Source organism: Engystomops pustulosus, chromosome 1, assembly GCF_040894005.1.
Source record: "Engystomops pustulosus chromosome 1, aEngPut4.maternal, whole genome shotgun sequence".
Lineage (NCBI taxonomy): Eukaryota > Metazoa > Chordata > Amphibia > Anura > Leptodactylidae > Engystomops > Engystomops pustulosus.
In genome coordinates, this window is record NC_092411.1 from 171,070,426 (window position 1) to 171,091,206 (window position 20,781).

Genomic DNA, 20,781 nt, shown 5'->3' on the forward strand with positions numbered 1-20,781 from the left:
TGAGCCTTCTTCATACAACCTTCACAGCTCCATGGCGGATATATCCGTCACGGAGCGTGAAGGGGTTAACATATCCCTATGATTTTGAGATTTTATTTTATCCAAGTAGTATAATTTTGCTGATTAGTTTTTTTGGGGGGTAAAAATTCAATAATTTAGTAAAAATTTAAAAAAAAAAAAAATTCAAAGTTTCAAATGTTTTACTTTTTAGACAAAAAGTTATACCACAACATTATCAGTAGAAACCTTTTGTTTCTATTTCTATTTTGTCAGAAGGTTTATAGTTTTAGTAGCAAGTTGTCAGATTTTCCAGAGATTTGAAAACATTTACAGGTAGGGCCCACAGCAGGGTCTTTTTTGGCATCGTGAAGCATCTGGATGCCCTTAAGGATTTTTATATTCCCTGAGAACTGACCCCATTTTGAAAACTACACCCCTCCATGAATTAATCTAGGGGTGAAATTGGCATTTTAACCCCACAGGTGGACCTCAAAGAAAATGTATAATGCATAGTGCATTGTGAAAACTTCTCCTGGAAAGTTCTACAATGGTGGCCTCACTTCCAGAAGTACTGACATTGCCCCCTTCCTGGTCTCCAAAATGAAAAATTCTTGATGACCACCTCTTGAAAATCCAGGAAAGTTGCCCTCTGGCCTGCACATCAGTGTAAGGCTACATTCACACACATGTATGGGGGAAGTATATATGGCCGACGTATGTACGGGCAATATACGTCCCCCATACACTTCTATGGGCTCACGCCCCTGTATGGGAGCGGTACGGTGCCGCACGCGTTCGGCACCGTACCGCTCCGTAGCCCGGGAAAAGATAGGACATTACTTATCTTTTCCCGTGATACGGCGACGTGCGCTGTATCTTCCTATGAAGAGGGGCGGGGGTGAGCAGCGTTCATCGCAAACGGTACGGCGGGCATACATCGTGTGAATGTAGCCTAACACGTATGCATTATACAGGGCTATCTGCATGATGTGGCAGCCAGCTTTTTGTACCACACCCTCAATTTCCACATGGAGATATAAGGCTGAAGAACCAGGCCCGACAAGTCAAGCTATCTCATGTACTTATAACTGTCAGGTTTGGTGGTTTCTATACTGGTACAAGGGTGCTGGTGTGCCTATGTATTGTTGTTAATACAAGGACCTAAAATAAATCAAATCTTTGAAATAACTAAATATCTGTTTTTCAGCTCAAAGTGTTAACCCCTTACAAACATTAAGTAATACGTCACATTCGGGTGCCGGTGCTTGGGGCTCACTGGTTGATTTCACTGCATTTGGAATTTTTTTCCCCGCTTCCCAGTACACAGCATAAAATATTAAATACCGTCATGATAAAGTGCAATTTGTTACGCAGAAAAGAAGCCATAACACAGCTCTGTACATGGAAAAATAAAAAAGTTATAGATTTTTGAAGGTGGGGAGTGAAAAATGAAAACGCAAAAACAAAAAAAGGGCTGCGGCGGGAAGGGGTTAAGATACAATACACAGCATCTACAAGAATTTATCATATAAACATTCCGCCCCTCCAATGGATGTAACTCCTTAGTGACCCGGCCTGAAAAAGCTCTAGTGACCAGCCATTTTTAGCGAATTTTCGTATGCGCCGGGCCATAACTTTTTTTTTTTTTGCATGCTACCTTAAAAGGGAACCTGTCACCAGGTACCGCATTTCTAATAGAGACCGGTTGCAGAAGCTTATTACACCTGCATTGCAAATCTGCCTTGTCTATGCATTTGCATTACAATATAATTGTGTGTTATAACTTACTCGTGTATCCTGCCAATATCCTGGGGCAGTCACAGGGGCTGGACTTTGGTTTGGATGCATTTAAAAAAAAAAAAATAACATGTGGCTTTTATGTTACTCACTCCTCAGAGCTTGGCCCCCTGTGATCCTGTACAACTCTTCCTCCGGTTCCTTCTCAGAGGTCACAGTATGGTGGGAGGGAGGAACTGAACAGGAGCACAAAGATGGAGGCAGTCTGCAGCTCAGACAAGTCACATGTTTTTTCAAATGCATCCAAACCAAAGTCCAGCCTCTGGAACTACCCCAGGATTTTGTCAGGATGCAAGAGTAAGTTATAACACACAATTATATAGTTATGCAAATGCTTAGAAAAGGCAGAGAGGCATTTTTGCACTGCAGGTGTCATGGGTTTTTACAATCTGTCTTTAGTGAAAATGAGCTCCCTGGTGACAGGTTTCCTTTAATATTTTTTGCGCATTTATTTTTTTTAAGACACAGAACTAGTTACAAAGGTAATAAAAGTTTAAACATTTTCATTTAAAAAAAAATTTTCCCCAAAAGTAGAAAAGTTTTTGTAATTTATAGTATTTTTTTAATTTTCAAAACTAACATCATTAACACCTTACCGACATGTGACGTACTACTACGCCACATACTGGGTGCATGTAGAGGGCTGAGCCCTCTCCATAGCTGGCAAGAATTGCAGCAAAGGCTTACCGCAAGACCCGCGACCGATGCCGGCACCGATTGTGGATGTTTTCCCGCTGATTGACAGCTTCAGAAAGAATCAGAATCTGAGTGACGTCATCAGGGAACGGCAATCCATCGCCATGGCAGCCTCGGGTCTTCCAAAGACTCGAGGCATCTTCGGGTTAGCCCATTCATTAATGAGGAGTAAAATCTAAAATCTGTAGTATGGCAGTATATGATAGGATCGTATAGACAACCTAGGGTTAAAGTACACTAGGGAGTCTGAAAAATAGTAAAAAAAAAAATAAATCATAAAAACTCAAATCACCCCCTTTTCCTAGAACTGAGAGAGATTTATATACACACACTCGAGTATAAGCCTAGTTTTTCAGCACAAAAGAAATGTGCTGAAAACCCAAACTCTGCTTATACCCACTTAAAAAAATGTAGCTTTAACCAGGTTTTTGTGGTAAAATTAGGGGCCTCTGCTTATACTTGGGTAAGCTTATACTCCAGTATATACGGTAAATATAAATAAACAGTAAAAATCATAAACACATTAGGAATCGCCGCGTCCGAAAATGCCCGATCAGAATATAAAAACGGTTGTTCACTGGGTTTTACCCTGTAACGGAAAATAGCGCTAAAGTCAAAAATGTCACTTTTTTTGCCATTAAAAAATAAATTCTATATTAAGTGATCAAAAGGTCATACAGTCCTAAAAATTATAACATTATAAACATCATAAAAAGCCACAAAAAAACGACACCTCCCAAAGCTCTGTACACCAAAGTATAAAAAAAACTGTTTTAGCGCCAGAAGATGGCAAAATCCCATAGTATTTGAGGTTGTAATTTTTGTAAAATGTATGAAAACATAAAACCTATACAAATTTAGTATCCCTGTAATCGTACAGACCCGAAGAATAAAGTAGACATGTCATTTGGGGCATTCAGTGAAATCCGTAAAATCCAAGCCCACAAGAATACGGCACAAATGCATTTTTTTTTTACCAATTTCACTGCATTTAGAATTTTTTTCCCCGCTTCCCAGTACATGCCATGGAATATTAAATACCACCATTTTGAAGCCTAATTTGTTACGCAGAAAATAAGCCATAACAAAGCTCTGTACATGGAAAAATTAAAAAGTTAGATTTTTGAAGGTGCAAAGTGAAAAATGAAAACACAAAAACGAAAAAGGGCTGCGGTGTCAAGTGGTTAATGAATTCCCTATTTTGTTTCAGTCGTTTTGATATATGTATAGTCTCGGGCAAACGGGGCTACTATGGCAATGCTTTTTCTAGTGTAGCTGGGGATTGTTTTTTTTTTTTATTATATGGGGAAAGGTCATTGAATTTTTATGAATATTACATTTTTTTATGTGTGCATTAGGTCATAAAAGACCCCTGGGGGACATTTTCACTTTTTATTTAATTTTATTTTTTCCTTTTTTACAAGTTTTCCCCTGTAAGTGAAGCATTCATAAGAGCTTCAGTTACAGGTGAAATGCCTGTGACTGGTGGTTCTGTCCAGAGCTGTAATGGGTATAATTAGACGCAGCAGCTCTGTTTAACCCGTTGAGACCCGCCGGTCACGTGACACGAAACATTTTGTGTAGAAAATTCCACTGAGCTTCACACATACCGTATATACTCGTGTACAAGCCGAGTTTTTCAGCACAAAAAATGTGCTGAAAAACGTCCCCTCTGCTTATACACGAGTCATAAAAAAATATTTAAAAAATAATAAACTTATATCTCACCCTCCGGTGGCCCTGACGTGCAGCGCTGCTCCTCCTCTGGCTTCTGCAGCCGTCTTCTGTCCATGTTTATCTCCCAGGCGGCGCCTAGTATGACGTCAGCAGCGGCGTGTCATACTAAGCGCCATCCGGGAGAGAACAATGGCGGCGCCCAGCACAAAGTTAGAGAAGAAAGAAAACGGGGGCAGAAGCCAGAAGAGGACCCGAGCGGACATCGGGGGAGCAGCGTGGCACGTCGGGGCCACCGGCGGGTGAGTATATAAGTTTTCTGGGGGCAGGCTGGCTACATACTGGGTGGGTCTGTGACCAATGCATGTCCCACCCTCTGCTTATACTCGAGTCAATAGGTTTTCCCAGTTTGATGGTAAAATTAGGTGTCTCGGCTTATACTCGAGTATATACGGTATATTATTATATGCTCCCTTATACAACAGTAACCCTAATAAAGCCACAAACCAAGCTATTGAGAAAACAAAGGGCACTTTTTGAAGTGCTCCACATGTAGCCACATTAGGTGAAGAGGATCAAATGTTCATCATTTCACTCAATTTCCGTAAAAAATTATCACAAAATACAAGGCTACGAGAGAGCAACTGCGTTCTCAGACTGTTCTGAATAGAAGAGGGTTAATAACATGAACATTAGTTATCATCCCTCATCAAAATTAATTAACGTATAAAGTACAGGCAGTCCCTGGTCTACGTACAAGATAGGGTCCGGAGGTTTGTTCTTAAGTTGAATTTGTATGCAAGTCGGAACTGTATATTTTATCATTGTAATCCCAGACAGAACTTTCTTGGTCTCTGTGACAATGGGTGAGAGGTCCTAAATCTACATGGACACAAAAATTTTTTCCAATGATTTCAACTGGGCTTTAGGCTACATGCACGCTGCCGTGTGCCCGCCGCACCGTAGCACTGCGGGCACATGGCAGCGCGGGGAGAGGAGGAGGTGGTGAGCTCAGCTCACCCCCGCCCCTCTCCATAGCGATATATGGCCACAGCGCCGTAATACGGGAAAAGATAGGACATGTCCTATCTTTTCCCGGGCTACGGATCGGTAAGGTGCCGCACGTGTGCTGCACCGTACCGCTCCCGTAGGGCGCCGTGAGCCCATAGAAGTGTATGGGGCACGTATATCGGCCGCATATACGTACCCCATACATGTGTGTGAATGCAGCCTTACACAGATTTTATACACTCACTTTATACATTGGTAACCCAAATAAAAAAAAAAACATTCATAAACCAAGCTAAAGAAAGTAGCAGCGCTCCAAGAATGTAAAGTGATAAACCAAGCTAATGAGATAACAAAGGTCACTTTTAGAAGCGCACAATTGTATTTACTGAGTAAATAACTTAGCCATGTGTGTGTCTGACCTTAGGTTTCTGATTTGCGGTCGGATCACAGGGCATATTGTGTATATTTTTTAATTGTAGATCCAGACAAAAAAAAAAAAAATTTGGCCCCAGTGTCAATTGGAGTGTAAACATTTTTTTGCTGTAATGGGACCAAGGATTATCAATAAAGCTTCATTACAGACACCTTACAGCTGATCATTGCAGTCTGGGACTTCCCCTAGAAGAAGCCTTGGAGGCGAAACACGTGTCGGGGTCCCTGCACATCACTGCGGTCTGTATACATTTTACATTAGTGGTTTATCCATTGATTCCCATATCCTTTTTGTTCCTTGGTGGCTCCTCAGACCAATGAGGTATATAGGTATGCAATTGTATCAGGAGATTTTGCACTGAATGCAATTTACTAGGACGGATAAGGTCCTTGCTAACAGTAGCTATGTATCATGAGCGATAATACCACTTCTTAACTTACCATTATCCGGGTTTTGTGCATTGTATGTTAGTCTGTTTGTTGTCTCTGTGTTCCCATATTTTATCCCTACGGGAAGCTTTTTTGACATATTAATAAAGTTTATTGAATTTTGATAACCATCTATTGGTATTTGATTATTTAATCATATTTGATAGGGGTATATATTTCTAGGAAGGGAGGTGGTGTGTTTTGCCCTACGGCCACCCCCACATACTGTTTGGTGTATCAGTCTGGGACTATAGTAAACCATTCAGCAAGCTTCACCAGAGGTCAGAGGGGTCTGTCTGTAACTATGGGTTGTCTGTAAGTCGCGTGTGCCTAAGTAGGGGACGGCCTGTATATAAAGTTATCTGAGAGGTGCAAGCAGCTCCTCTGTGCAGCATCGTCCTGATTCTCTGATGGATATCTGGAAGTGGGGCACACTTTAAATGGCTATATCTTTGGCTCATTGGCACGTAGAGACTGGTTCTTTCCCTATAAACGAGGAGAATCTTCTCTTTTATATAAATTTGTGTTTCTAGGTGTCAGGAAACTGGAGTTATCAACTGTTAAAGTGTCCTCAAAGTGATTACTCAAAGAGTGACATTGGTTTTTGTTGTGCATGTTCACATCGGATCTCCTTGCAACACATGCATGAAAAACTGAACACACCAGGTTAATATTCAAAAGTGCAGTCAGTCCCCCCCACCCCATTTACCCCAAAGAGTCACTAAATACTAATGATAAATGTGATATTACACCAGTTCAGAGATCGCATTAACGCCTCACCAAGCCTCACCCCCTGTAGTGCGTGGGCCGAGTGGGAATTAAAAATAATATCACAGCACGGCCGGCACTGCTCAGCACACACTACACCATTGGTAGAGTCTAGAATGGATCTGCTCCGGGTAGCAGTGATGTCACTGGAAAGGTGGAGCCTCAGGGAAAGGGGCGTGGCTTACTATGCAGTCTCCTCACAGGAAGTAGAGCTGTAATGGCTTCCTGCAAGTAGAACTTGTAGAGGTACTGTGTGCATACATGTGTATGGAGGTGAGGGGACTTGACAGGAGTGGATATGATAGTAGTATGGTCAGGGAAGACATGTATGTTAGATAAGACTGCATGTCTGGCAGGTGCTGAGGTGGCATGAGGTGTATGTGACATGGAACTGTATAAACACGTTAATAAAAAAAAAAAAAAAAAAAAAATGCCCCCACCCAACAGAGACACCAAAAAAATATTTTTACTAAAATTTCTCTTTAAAAAAAGCATTTTACAAAGCAACCATCATGGATTTGCAGTGTTAGCTGCAGTCTGGCTATGGGGGCTCAGCATCAGCTGCCACAGTCTGGTCACTTGGGGATAGGGATACAGTGTGCGTTAGCCGCAATCTGGTCACAGGAAGGGGGGGGGGGACATAGTGTGCGTTAGCTGCAGTCTGGTCACATGGGGGGATACAATGAGCTTTAGCCGCAGACTGGACGTTTTGTTCAGCAGCATTAGCCACAGTCTGGTGGTGGGAGGTCTTGGGGGGGGGGGTTGGTGCGATCAACTCCAGTCTGGTCAATGCATGATGTAACATCACTATAACTGCCCCAATTTTCTATTTAAACAAGGAAGATACTGACACATGATTTTCTTATTTAAATAGTGTCTATCAACATTATATACGGCTATTAGTTAAACATTTGTATTATTGAAAATTTCATACTCCTCCTCGGCTAAAAATACTCCTCAAAAATAGTAAGAGGAGTATTATTACCCTTCTAGAAAAATGTTAGTGCTACCTTTGCACTAGTTATACATTTTTCTTTTCCTTTTGTTTCAGTCTGACCACCCCAGAAGGTCGCTTTGTGGCAACAGGTTGGGAGAAAGCCTGTTTGCACACCAAGTGTGTGCATTTACACCGTTGCAAGCCTATCTGCTGAGAAGAACAGATCAAAAGAAGGCTTGTGTGTTGCTTTCCCGTCAAAAACCCAAACAGATAGACATATCATAAGTGCCCATAATACGGATATAATTCATAAATATGAGTCTTTAGTCAGAAAAGAGTTGAGTTAACCTCATGACCTGTGTATTAATAGCCTAGCTGCATGTAAATCCGCTCCAATTGCAAAAATAACCCTTATGTTAGGCCTAGACACCCCAAGTTTGGTATGGGGTGAGAGGCAGGGAGGTAACCTGATTGGAAGCAACTGCATGGTTGTGACATTGTACCATCAAAACAGGGCCGGCGCTATGGGTAGACAAAGTGGGAAAATGCCCAGGGCCCCCTGGAAGGGGAGAATCTTTTTTCAAATTAATCTTGAATTTTGTGTCTAGGTGCCATGGATCCAGAGATATTCAGGTTTAAAGTGAGAATATCAGGTGGCATTTTTATATATAAAAATCACTCCCAACAGCAGTTTAACAGTTAATAGCTCAGTTTTCCTGACATTTTCATATAAAAGAGGAGATTATTCTTTCATAGGAAAAAAGAAGTGAGGTTCTATGGGTCACAGAGCCAAAGATACAGCCCTCTGAAATGTACCCCCCCCTCCAGATTCTTAGCCATAAGGCTACAGGGAGAATTTGCTGCACACAGGAGCTGCTGCACCTCACAGATAATGGAAATATTCACTTTATGGGGCTTACTAAGGGTCATGGACCGCATTTTTGTCAGATTTTGGAGACTTTCATGCGACACAAATCTCTATGCAGAACTATCTAAGAACACACTTTCTCTCTTATTGCCTTTTATTTAGTGATAGTCAATTTTCGGAAAAAAAAAAACTGATACGATGAACATTCGATCCTTTCCGCCTAATCTCGCCATTATATATTAACACCGCAACCCAGAACATGTCCATAAAGCTATATGTAACACCAAAAATGTTCTGGAATAAAGTTTTTATTTCACACCATCCTCCATTACTTACACCCATGTTATGACATTCTCACTCAAATTCTTATGAAGCGCGGAGGGTTGTGCTATTGTGCGGATAATACAATGGCGCACATCTAAACGTGACTTTTGTTATCGCATTAGCTTGGTTTATGGTTATATAGTTATTTATTTGGGTTACCATGAAGCTCAGTGCAATTTTCAACAAAAATAGTTTGGTGTCCCCTGTGGATTTAACGTTCCCTTTGCTGCATATTTTGATGAATATACACATGTGGTGTATGTATGATCTCACATATTATTATGTTATAGGAAAGTATATTTTCTTTATACAAGTATTCTGGATTTGTATATATTTTATAGGAAATTTTGAAAGTTAATTGCCAAATGCATCGTCTGGTTGTCGGCTTTCAAAATTACATAGGTTTTATGGCGCCTTTACTTTTTATTCTGTTTTGCTATATTTTGCAGGTTGTGATGGTCTTAAAATTTGTAGATGAAAAGCAGATATCTAGTTATTACAGTTTTAGTGATATTACGTGGACATATCAAGATGGGACCTTTGTTAACTCTACACTTGTCCATCTATTACATTTAGGAGATGTGAAGGTAAAAGTCAAATTTTAAGTATTTATTATAAAATGCTTCAGTTTGAATCAAAATTGCATGAAGGCGCCTAGGTCTATAAACTCTTTAATGCAATTTTGAAAATGGGGCAAGTGTCTGCTTTCAGAAAATATGTGGTTTGTTGGGTTTTCTTTAATTCTTTCTGCTGTAATTTTTGATTTTATTTTTAAACGTCAAAATTGTAAAAATTGCTCTGGTCAATAACGCGACAAAATATCCAGAAATGCCTGGCAGTGAGTGTTACTACCCCTTGGTTGAATTCTTGGTGAAGATGCTTATCATCTGTCTGGTTATCTATCTTGCTTTATCCTCTATTTATTAATCAATCTTATATTTCTCTTCTACTGTATTTATCTCTCATATCCATCTACTGTATATATAATCTACTTTATAGTTCTGAATCTAGAAGTTTCATATTTATCATAATAATTAATAATTCTTTATATAGAGCACACAGATTACGCATCGCTGCACTGTGCTTGCCAGATCAGTCCCTGTCCCCATGGGGCTCACAATCTAATCAACCTACTAGTATGTTTTGGAGTGTGGGAGGAAACCGGAGGAAACCAACGCAAACACAGAGAACATACAAACTCTTTGCAGATGTTGATCAGCACTGCAAGGCTGTAGTGCCAACCACTGAGCCACCGTGCTGCCCATCAATTTCCCTATCTATCTCCTGCAAAGTTTTCCCATATTACAGTTTGTTTTACCATACAAAAGGGAGCCTCTTGCTGACTGACTGGTCATAAAATAGTTTTATTTTGGGGCCCCACTTTTAGTTTTGCCCAGGGCCCCACTTTGTCTAGAACCGGCCCTGCATCAAAAGTTATGGGATTTTAACAACAGTATGCATTGTCTGTGTGGATGAGGTGCCCAAGCACAAGTAATTTATGGCAGTGAGATTGTCTGGGTGCCGAGCTCTTGGTAAAAAACGTAATAAGCGTAAGGACGCCATTTAGTCTAAGTGAGCAGAGCTTAAAGAGGACCTGTCACCCTCAAAAACTTACTAACGTAAGCAGCTCCTAATGCTAAAACAGCCCCAGCAGTGTTACACAGGGATAGGCACCTGTGGATAGGGCCTAACTTGTGTTCATGGAAAAACCCCTTTAACCTGTTGGAAACACAATATTACCAACAGAGGTCGCACTAACATTTTTCCATAAGGGTAATAATACTCCTCTCACCATTTTTGAGGAGTAATCTCAGCCGAGGAGGAGTATGAAATTTTCAGTAATACAAATATACAACTCCTAGTCGTACACTCACCGGCCACTTTATTAGGTACACCTGTCCAACTGCTCGTTAACACTTAATTTCTAATCAGCCAATCACATGGCGGCAACTCAGTGCATTTAGGCATGTAGACATGGTCAAGACAATCTCCTGCAGTTCAAACCGAGCATCAGTATGGGGAAGAAAGGTGATTTGAGTGCCTTTGAACGTGGCATGGTTGTTGGTGCCAGAGGGGCTGGTCTGAGTATTTCAGAAACTGCTGATCTACTGGGATTTTCACGCACAACCATCTCTAGGGTTTACAGAGAATGGTCCGAAAAAGAAAAAACATCCAGTGAGCGGCAGTTCTGTGGGCGGAAATGCCTTGTTGATGCCAGAGGTCAGAGGAGAATGGGCAGACTGGTTCGAGCTGATAGAAAGGCAACAGTGACTCAAATCGCCACCCGTTACAACCAAGGTAGGCAGAAGAGCATCTCTGAACGCACAGTACGTCGAACTTTGAGGCAGATGGGCTACAGCAGCAGAAGACCACACCGGGTGCCACTCCTTTCAGCTAAGAACAGGAAACTGAGGCTACAATTTGCACAAGCTCATCGAAATTGGACAGTAGAAGATTGGAAAAACGTTGCCTGGTCTGATGAGTCTCGATTTCTGCTGCGACATTCGGATGGTAGGGTCAGAATTTGGCGTCAACAACATGAAAGCATGGATCCATCCTTCCTTGTATCAACGGTTCAGGCTGGTGGTGGTGGTGTCATGGTGTGGGGAATATTTTCTTGGCACTCTTTGGACCACTTGGTACCAATTGAGCATCGTTGCAACGCCACAGCCTACCTGCGAGTATTGTTGCTGACCATGTCCATCCCTTTATGACCACAATGTACCCAACATCTGATGGCTACTTTCAACAGGATAATGCGCCATGTCATAAAGCTGGAATCATCTCAGACTGGTTTCTTGAACATGACAATGAGTTCACTGTACTCAAATGGCCTCCACAGTCACCAGATCTCAATCCAATAGAGCATCTTTGGGATGTGGTGGAACGGGAGATTCGCATCATGGATGTGCAGCCATCAAATCTGAGGAATGCTTCCAGCACCTTGTTGAATCTATGCCACGAAGAATTGAGGCAGTTCTTAAGGCAAAAGGGGGTCCAACCCGTTACTAGCATGGTGTACCTATTAAAGTGGCCGGTGAGTGTATATAGTGTTAATAGACTTTTGTTCCATAGGACTATGTTTTTACCCTGTATTGTCTTATTTTATTTGTATATGTCCCCTATGATTTGTAAAGCGCTACATAAATAAAGATTATTATAGATGTCTATAGAAAAAAAATTGTTACAGCCCCTGTTTTTGTAACTTCTTGGGACAATTATAGTACTATTTGGGGCCGACGCCGGCCCCAGACCCCCAACCACCCAGAGTTAGCCAGGGCTGACGCTGCGCCCACGACCCCACCCACAGAAAGGGCCAGAGCTGACGCCATTTTTTATGTGTTGCTAAAGGGCAAAAAAGTGCCAGTTAGGACGTTTGAAAGCATTTCTCAGTTACGAGGTTCACCGCCGGGAATAACCGTTTCTACATTTTTACAGATTGGGAATTTTGGGACGCAGTGATAACTAATAGGTTGTGTTTTTTTTACTTATTGTTTTATTTGTGTTAGGGGCTTTTGGAACATTAAATGAAAATTTTTATTTTTTTTTTACTTTTTTATTTTTCCAATACTATCATATGAACTAGATATCATGTGCTCACTATTTCATACTAATGCACTGCAATAACCATGTATTGCAGAGCATTAGAAGTGTCAGCCTATGCATCTGCATAGGCTGACAGGCAGCTACTGGCTGGATTGATCAGGCGAATTCCAATGGCAGACCCGGAGACCTTCATTAGGTGTCCGGCTATGAAGACCGCATCATGGGGAAGCACCCTCCCTCTGAAGGTATGTAGATCCCGTGGTCACAACATTGTCCGCAGGATCTAACGGAATAACAGCCGGATCGGAGGAGTTCAGATACGGACTGTTAGAGCAGGGTCTTAGCTGGGCACTGCTCTCCCCTGCACTGAGGGCCCGTGCAGACCTTAGGTTAGGCCGATGGAGATGCCCGTCAGCCTAGCCTAAGACCCCTGTGTGACCAACGGCGAAATCCGTAAGGGTGGTCACTAAGGGGTTAAAAAGCTGCTGTATACATACTGAGACTCAGTTGACTGCCTACCGCTGCAACAAATAGTCACACAGAGGTAGGCAACTGGTTAACCCCTTCCCGACGCAGCCCTTTTTCGTTTTTGCGTTTTCATTTTTCACTGCCCACTTCCAAAAATCTATAACTTTTTTATTTTTCCATGTACAGAGCTGTGTTATGGCTTATTATCTGCATAACAAATTAGACTTCAAAATGGTGGTATTTAATATTCCATGCCCTGTACTGGGAAGCAGGGGAAAAAAAAGTTCCAACTGCAGTGAAATTGGTATATAAAATAAAATAAAAAAAAAAAAAAAAACACATTTGTGCAATTTTCTTGTGGGCTTGGATTTTACGGATTTCACTGTGCGCCCCAAATAACAGGTCTACTTTATTCTTTGGGTAGGTACAATTACGGGGATACCAAATTTGTATAGGTATAATTTTTGTAAATATATGAAAACATTATAAAAACCCCATGTACAAATTTGGGGGGATTTTGCCATCTTCTGGCGCAAATAACTTTTTATCGTTAGATATACAGAGCTTTGGGAGTTGTCGTTTTTTGCGGCTTTTGATGACATTTACAATGTTATAATTTTTTTGGACTGTACAACCTTGTGTTCACTTTTGATAGATCGGGCATTTTTGGACGCATCAATACTCAATGTGTTTGATTTTTACTGTTTATTTATATTTATATCAGTGCTAGGGAAATGGGGGTCATTTGAGTTTAGGCTTTTTTATTATCTTTTTTTTTAACTTTCTATTTTTACTATTTTTCAGACTCCCTAGGTCAGTGATGGCAAACCTTTTAGAGGCCGAGTGCCCAAACTGCAATCCAAAACCATGCTTATTATCGCGAGGTGCCAAGCAAAAATTAATGCAGTAACTTATTGCTCCATGTTCAACAACTTTCAATCAGATTGGCCTCCTGAGGACAGCAACACAGTAGAAAGATGGAAAATTTCCATCATTTTAGCTTCTTTCCAGTGTCCCTCTGTACACAGAGAATTGTGAGGCCAGCAGGAGGTCCTCCAAAGATAATTCGGCCCTGTCTCCCTCTTCCTACAGTCCCAAGTAGAGAAGCAAGTATCAAAATATGACTGAAAGCAGCATTTTTTTTTAAATTGCTTGGAACTGCAGGAAGATTCTTTAAGTCTTGTCTGGTGTACTTGGGTGATGCCTCGGGTGCCCACCACTGCCCTAGGTTGTCTATACGATCCTATCATATACTGCCATAGTACAGTATGACAGTATATGGGGATTTTCCTCCTCATTCATTACAATGTGCTTATCGTACAGCACATTGTAATGAATAGGTTAACACGAAGCAGCCTAGGGTCTTCGGAAGACCCAAGGCTGTCATGCTGCTGGCAACAATCGCGGGTGTTACTGGTAAGCCTTTGCTGCAATATGCAGCAAAAACTTACCGGCTATGGAGAGGGCTCGGCCCAAGAGCCCTCTCAATGCACCCGCATGCGACGTACTATTACGTTACATGTCAGTAAGGGGTTAAATATTCTCTATCAAAAAATCAAGATAACAAAAAAAGCAGTATTCAAGAGATAGGATTCTAACCCATCTACATCAATTTGTTTGCTGCCCATTTATCAGACCACGATTTTATTTATGTATTGAGGACCATTATTTACATGTTGCTGTACAAGCAATAAGAGATTTACATACATTGCATCAAGACATGAACAAATGCAAGTACAACTAGATAACTACGGTGATCAGGGGGGAATGGAATGAGGACTCTCAAAATGTCCTCTATCCACTTCAACTTCTCCTCCCTTCCACGTGCTGCTCAACCTAGTGTCACACACTGGTTGTATACGCTGGGATCAGGACCTAAAGCAGAGCTGACAGGAAAGGACAGTGAAGCTGATAAGTACTTAGCACTTATTAACATTACCATGGGCAATCTGCTTGTGTCCTTACCTCAATACATACAACCACTGTCAGAAGTCAGGATACAGAGCAGCAGGAGAGGACCCAAAAGAATGGACACACACCACAACTCATGGCTTGACAGGCCACATGTGGCCTATTGGCATAGGTGCTGCATCTTGGCTGAGATGAAAGTGCGTTTCATTTTAATTTACATACACAGTAGTGAATCTCCTTTGCTAGAGGCAATGGGAAGGAATGCGTGCATTTATCTCAGTACTGCCAGAGTAAATGGGAAAACAGGACTGGAGTTGGAGACCATTTTAGTGGAACTGGAGTTAAAATTAAAACTATATTAATGAGCCTGAAGGGCTACCCTAACCCCTCTGATCTGGCTTTACAGACTGTTACACTGTCTCTCAAGCACTTTTGCACTGCAGCATACATTGCTCTCAACCACTGGTAACTTTAAGGGATATGCTACATTCTCACCCACAACACAAATAAGCCTTTGCATGGTTGTTCTAGGTGAGCTACTGTCCTCACCACGCTGCAAAGCTTGAACAGAACACCCATGTCCGGCGGAAAACACCGGAAGCTCTGTTCCATGAAGACTCCGACAACACAGTCTACAACGCATGAATGGGAAACGAGCAGCCCTGGAAAAGCGAAATAAATAGCGCAAAAGGCTCGTGACAGCATAGGCCCTCATCAGACCTGAGTCTCCCCTGAGCCGCGCCCCCAGTTTCAAGACTGCTCCCCCCGCATTCGATGAAGACGAGCCGTTGTACATCAACAGACACCTCTTCGTAAGAAACCATTCATCAACTGCTGCATAAATATCCCAAATCTGGTTTAACTCCACTTACCTTCGTTCGCCAAATCCTCCATTTTACCGCCTGAGCCGCTCCCACAATGCCCAGCGGCCGCTTTCACAGTCAGGGGCGGTGTTGGGCGGGAACCCAAACCATGCACAGCAACAGACTCTCTTAATTCGCCACACTGAGCGTAATTAATTGCGCATGCTCGAAACGCTTTTGGCCGGATGGTCCTTATTTGCCCTAGTGCGCATGTGCGGAGTGTGTCACACTGTTTTTTTTTCTTTGCATTGGTCTTTGTGTAATAGTAAATGTATCATGTGTGGTGTAAATATATTCCTAGCTGTCATTCCTATAGATGGTAATAATACATACAAACCATAAGCAACTGTGATAAATCGGCAAACTAGCATTTGTTGTTGTCCATTAATACATCACAGGCAAAACTTATGGGGTCTAAGGGAAATCTGTTCTCTGACTTTGAAGCATTGAATGAAATGTTCTTCAAACCAAAAACAATGCAAAGGAACATCTAGGGACTACTCAATGGAGCACATTTACTTACCTGTCCTGCGCGATCCCCGAAAATGCATTGTCCAACCGGAATGCACATCTGCCGCGATTCAAGAAGATTGCGTGCCTGATATCCTTCATCTGTCACTTCCCTGATCAGGTCCGCTGGAGTTCACCTTCTTCTCCCGGTGTATCTAAGTGCTTGATCTTGCGACACAAATTTAAAGTTAAATCCCGCGGTTTGTCAGACTCAGTCGGATCGTCCAACGTCCCGCCCCCAGATTTGTGACGCATGAAAGCCGATGCCGATGCGCCAAATTCTGATTGCATGCGACACAATGACCTTCTTAATCCCTGACACAGCGTGATCCCGAAAACAGTGTTTGGGTTCAGCTACTGGTTTTGACTAGCAAATAATTAAAGAAATTCTGTGTGAATAAGGTCTAAATCAGCTGAGCAGAAGGGACTAACACTATGGCTATTTTATGGATTGGCTTTAGTTTTTTATTTTTTATTATCACCCATGCTTGTTTTCAGCTTACCCTGTAGACGGAAATGCCACTCAGTGCTGTAACAGTGCGGCACAGACACACATTCAATATCGCCATGTCGTCTATGCACCACAACACCGAGGCAATTGGAGCAGTCCCCCCCCCCCCCCGCCATGTCGATTGCTGTGATTGGCCAGTCAAAACTGACTGGCCAATCACAACTTTTATACAGTGAAATTGTCATATTTTAGGTTAATTACGCTCTCCAGCTGCACCATTTTACTTTGGTATCGATGGAGAGTGGAGATGAGCGTTACAACACTACTACTTTTCCCGTCTTCTTATCTGATCCCCTCCTGCGTCCTGTGTATTCCCTGTGTGATCGCACGTGTCATACATTACTCCCATCTCCTGCCTGTCCCTTCTCAATCCAAATACTCTTTTCAGTATGTTTTGCTATCGTTATTCTACACTGGATGCACTTTTCATTGCGCTTTTACCTTTTAGGCAATGCACATAATAGTTTTTTTAGCACCTGCTATCATTTTTTTTCCAGTGCACCCATATAGTTTGTTGCACATAATATACAGTAATTTTAATGTTTGCCATATATTAGGTGCAGCTTATTTAATTTTTCTGTGTGCCATCTGTTAGGTGCGCTTGTATAGTTTGGTGCACTTTATATAATTATTCTGTTTGTCGTCTATTAGGTGCACCTGTAAAGTTTGGTGCACTTTATTTACTTTTTCTTGTCCGTATCCTGTGGGCTCTTCTCAGGTGACAATTCTCCATCAGTTATACAACCCCACAATGACTTCTACCAGCCGTCTCTGCAGGATTTGCAAGTCAGTCAGCTCCTTGCCACACCATGACACTAAAAATATATCTATCACAGTTAATAGAGTATAGTGGGGCACATTTACTAGGAACAGTGCAGTGTGTATTATGTGCAGTTTTCCTGTGTAGTGTTCAGGGGGCGCCAGATTCATGATTTATGGAGCCCTTTCTTCATGAATCTGGCGTCCCCTGCACTGCTCTGACAGAGCGTACCACTCTTGTTTTTGGAGCCCTTTCTTCATGAATCTGGCGTCCCCTGCACTGCTCTGACAGAGTGTAACACTCTTGTTTTAGGAGCCCTTTCTTCATGAATCTGGCATCCCCTGCACTGCTGTCACAGAGTGTACCACTCTTGTTTTTGGTGCACCCAGTCATATGGCATTAAAGAGGACCTGTCATTCATAAATCGGGCACTAGGATCTGCTTACTAAAGTAAGAAGCTCCTGGTGCTTAAACAAACGCCGCACTGTTAGAAGGATAGCGTTACCGTAAACGTCCGGTAACGCTATCTAACACTGTGGTGAAGTACAATGTAAACATTGGACCTCTCGCCAAGCGGTCCGATGTATGGTCCGGGAAAGAGGCAGCCCCTCACATTGTACTCCGCCACAGTGTTAGATAGCGTTATCGGAGGTTTCCAGTAACGCTATAATTCTAACACTGCGGCGTTTGTTTAAGCACTAGGAGCTGCTTACTTTAGAAAGCAGCTCGTAGTGCATGGGTGACAGCTCCTCATTAATAACAGCAGCCCCCATCATATATAAAATTAATAAAAGCCGCCATGTCATATCAAATTCATAACAGTAGCCCCAGTGTCATATAAAATGAACCGCAGCCCTCCCCCAGTCATATCAGAGTCATAACAGCAGCCCCACATAATATAAGGGTCATAAAAGCTCCCCGCCCCACCAGTCATGTAAAATTCATAACAGCAGCCCACCATATCCTATAAAATTCAACCCCCCCCCCCATTGCATATGCAACACCCCTACCAACGAATTGGCAAGGGAGTAGTTGCGAACAGCGTCCTCCCCAGGTTAGGAGCTGTCTGAAGGAGTCATGAACCCTCCAGGTTCTAGCACTGGATCATTAGGTAATCAGCAGCTGGATCCTGCCTGAACAGGCAATGGTTAATTGGATTTGAGTTATCGACCAATTGTGTTTCTACAATGTACCCAGGAGTGTGATTGAAGAGGTAGCCACCACCTGACCAGGAGAACAAACCCCTGGGCAGAGGAGACAGAGGTCTTACCACAGGTTCCAGTCTGAGTGCTAGAAGTCTCAGTCTGATTCCAGCCTACAGAGAGAGTGAAGGGAGAGACAGCGTTAGTACACCATCAGTACCATCAGGAGACTCCAATCCAGAGCTGCAGCTTCCACAGTTTAGACAAAACTTCATCCCACCCTGTATCTACTACCAGGATGGTGAGCCATTCCTGAGGACTCCTCTCCATGACCACTATAGTAATCCAAATCTGCTGTGATATAGTTTAGGCCTGTTCCCTGAGTTATTTTGCACAACGTCGCCTCCGTCTCATCCCTGGATACGGCTGTTACAACCATGGGCTCCCATCAGTTTGCCTAGGCCGCAACCGCCAGCCACCAGGCCCCAAGAAAAGGCTAGGCCCCGGTAGGGAATGTTGCAGATAGATAGATAGGATATACATAGATAGATATGAGTAGATGATAGATAGATATGATATACATACATAGATAAATAGGAGATAGATATGAAATAGAAAGATTATGGTTTCATTGGTCAGCAGCAGGCGCTTGTGATGAGGTGACAGGAGGCAGGTCCTGCCCCTCCTTCTTGCTGTAGTTTTTTTGAGAGCTGGAAAGCATGGTTTCTATGGGACAAAAAAATTACTAAATGAGGACCGAGGGCAAAATACTTTGAGGAATGATTCCCAAAGACACCTGGAGCAGAATTATGTTTTTTATTTATTTTTTTGCTCAGAATGACGATTACACTCCTTTCCCCATGGCTAGGGGCACTAGGCAGGGTTGCTTGTTATCCCCTCTCCTATTTGCACTTGACATTGAACCCCTTGCAGTAGCTATATGCCAATCAGATAACATTAAAGGTATCGTCAGAGGCACCATTGTATAGAAAGTCTGCAGATGACACTCTGGTGTACCTTAACCCCTTAACAACCTGGCCCTTTTTAGTTTTTTCATTTCCTTTTTTCACTCCCCACCTTCAAAAACCTATAACTTTTTTATTTTTACACATAAAGAGATGTGTGACTGCTTGTTTTCTGCGTAACAAAATGCACTTCATAGTAATGGTATTGAATATTCCATGCCATGTACTGGGAAGCGGGGAAAAACATTTCAAATGCAGTCAAAATGGTGAAAAACTGCATTTGCGCCATTTCCTTGTGGGCTTGGATTTTACAGCTTTCGCTGTGTGCCACAAATGACATGTCTAGTTTATTCTTTGGGTCAGTGCGATCTCGGGGATAACACATTTGTTACTTTTTTTATTTTCACTTTCACTATTTTTCAGACACCCTGGGGTACTTTAACCCCAGGTTGTCTGATCGATCCTACCATATACTGCCATACTATGCACTTTGTGATGAAATTGTACTTGTAAGCTTCAAATATGCCGGAGCATATTTGCGTTATTCACATAAACCAATGTATTGTGGATTAAACACTTTTGTAATCTTTATATGTGAAGCAGCTTCAGCGCTAAATAGGAAGTGCATGAGAGGCGATGACGCCACGCATTTAAACCACAATACATCGGTTTATGAAAATAATGAATATATGTTACAGCACCAGCTGGTGCTCGGTATTTGAAGCTTACAAGTACAATTTCAATTGGTAGGTTCCCTTTAAAGGACCCAAGGCTGTCATTGCGACTGATCGCTCACGGGGAGCGACAATCACCGTCATTTTTTTGAAGCCGCCAGCTAGCACCAATCGCAGGTGTTAATGGTAAGTCTTTGCTGCAGTATGCAACAAAGACTTACTGGCTATAGAGAGGGCTCAGCCCGTGACCTGACATGTGCCGTGCTATTACGGCGCGCGTTGGTAAGGGATTAAAGATCACTAATGTCCCTGCTGTTCCTGATTGACGGGTCCTTCTCAGGTCTGCAAGTCAATTGGGAAAAGTCGGTCCTTTTCCCGCTGTCGGGTAAAGGAATGGGTAACCAGACCCTCCCGGTCCCAGTCCAGTTAGTGGCACAGTTCAAGTACTTGGGTGTTCGGGTATCTTGCATTGTTCAGGCTTACACCGAGTTAAAC

At 42.3% G+C, this 20,781-nt stretch overlaps 1 protein-coding gene across 4 annotated transcripts in view; it reads right to left on the reverse strand.

The window, feature by feature from the left end:
• RANBP3 (RAN binding protein 3) overlaps positions 1-15,892 on the reverse strand; it is a 144,081-nt gene extending 128,189 nt beyond the window's left edge. For all 4 annotated transcript variants that reach the window (XM_072113867.1, XM_072113866.1, XM_072113864.1 and 1 more), the window contains exon 1: positions 15,734-15,892. In XM_072113867.1, coding sequence (XP_071969968.1) covers positions 15,734-15,755 — 22 coding nt within the window. In that variant the 5' untranslated portion in view covers positions 15,756-15,892. The remainder of the gene's footprint in view (positions 1-15,733) is intronic.
• Between the last annotated feature and the right edge of the window lie 4,889 nt (positions 15,893-20,781).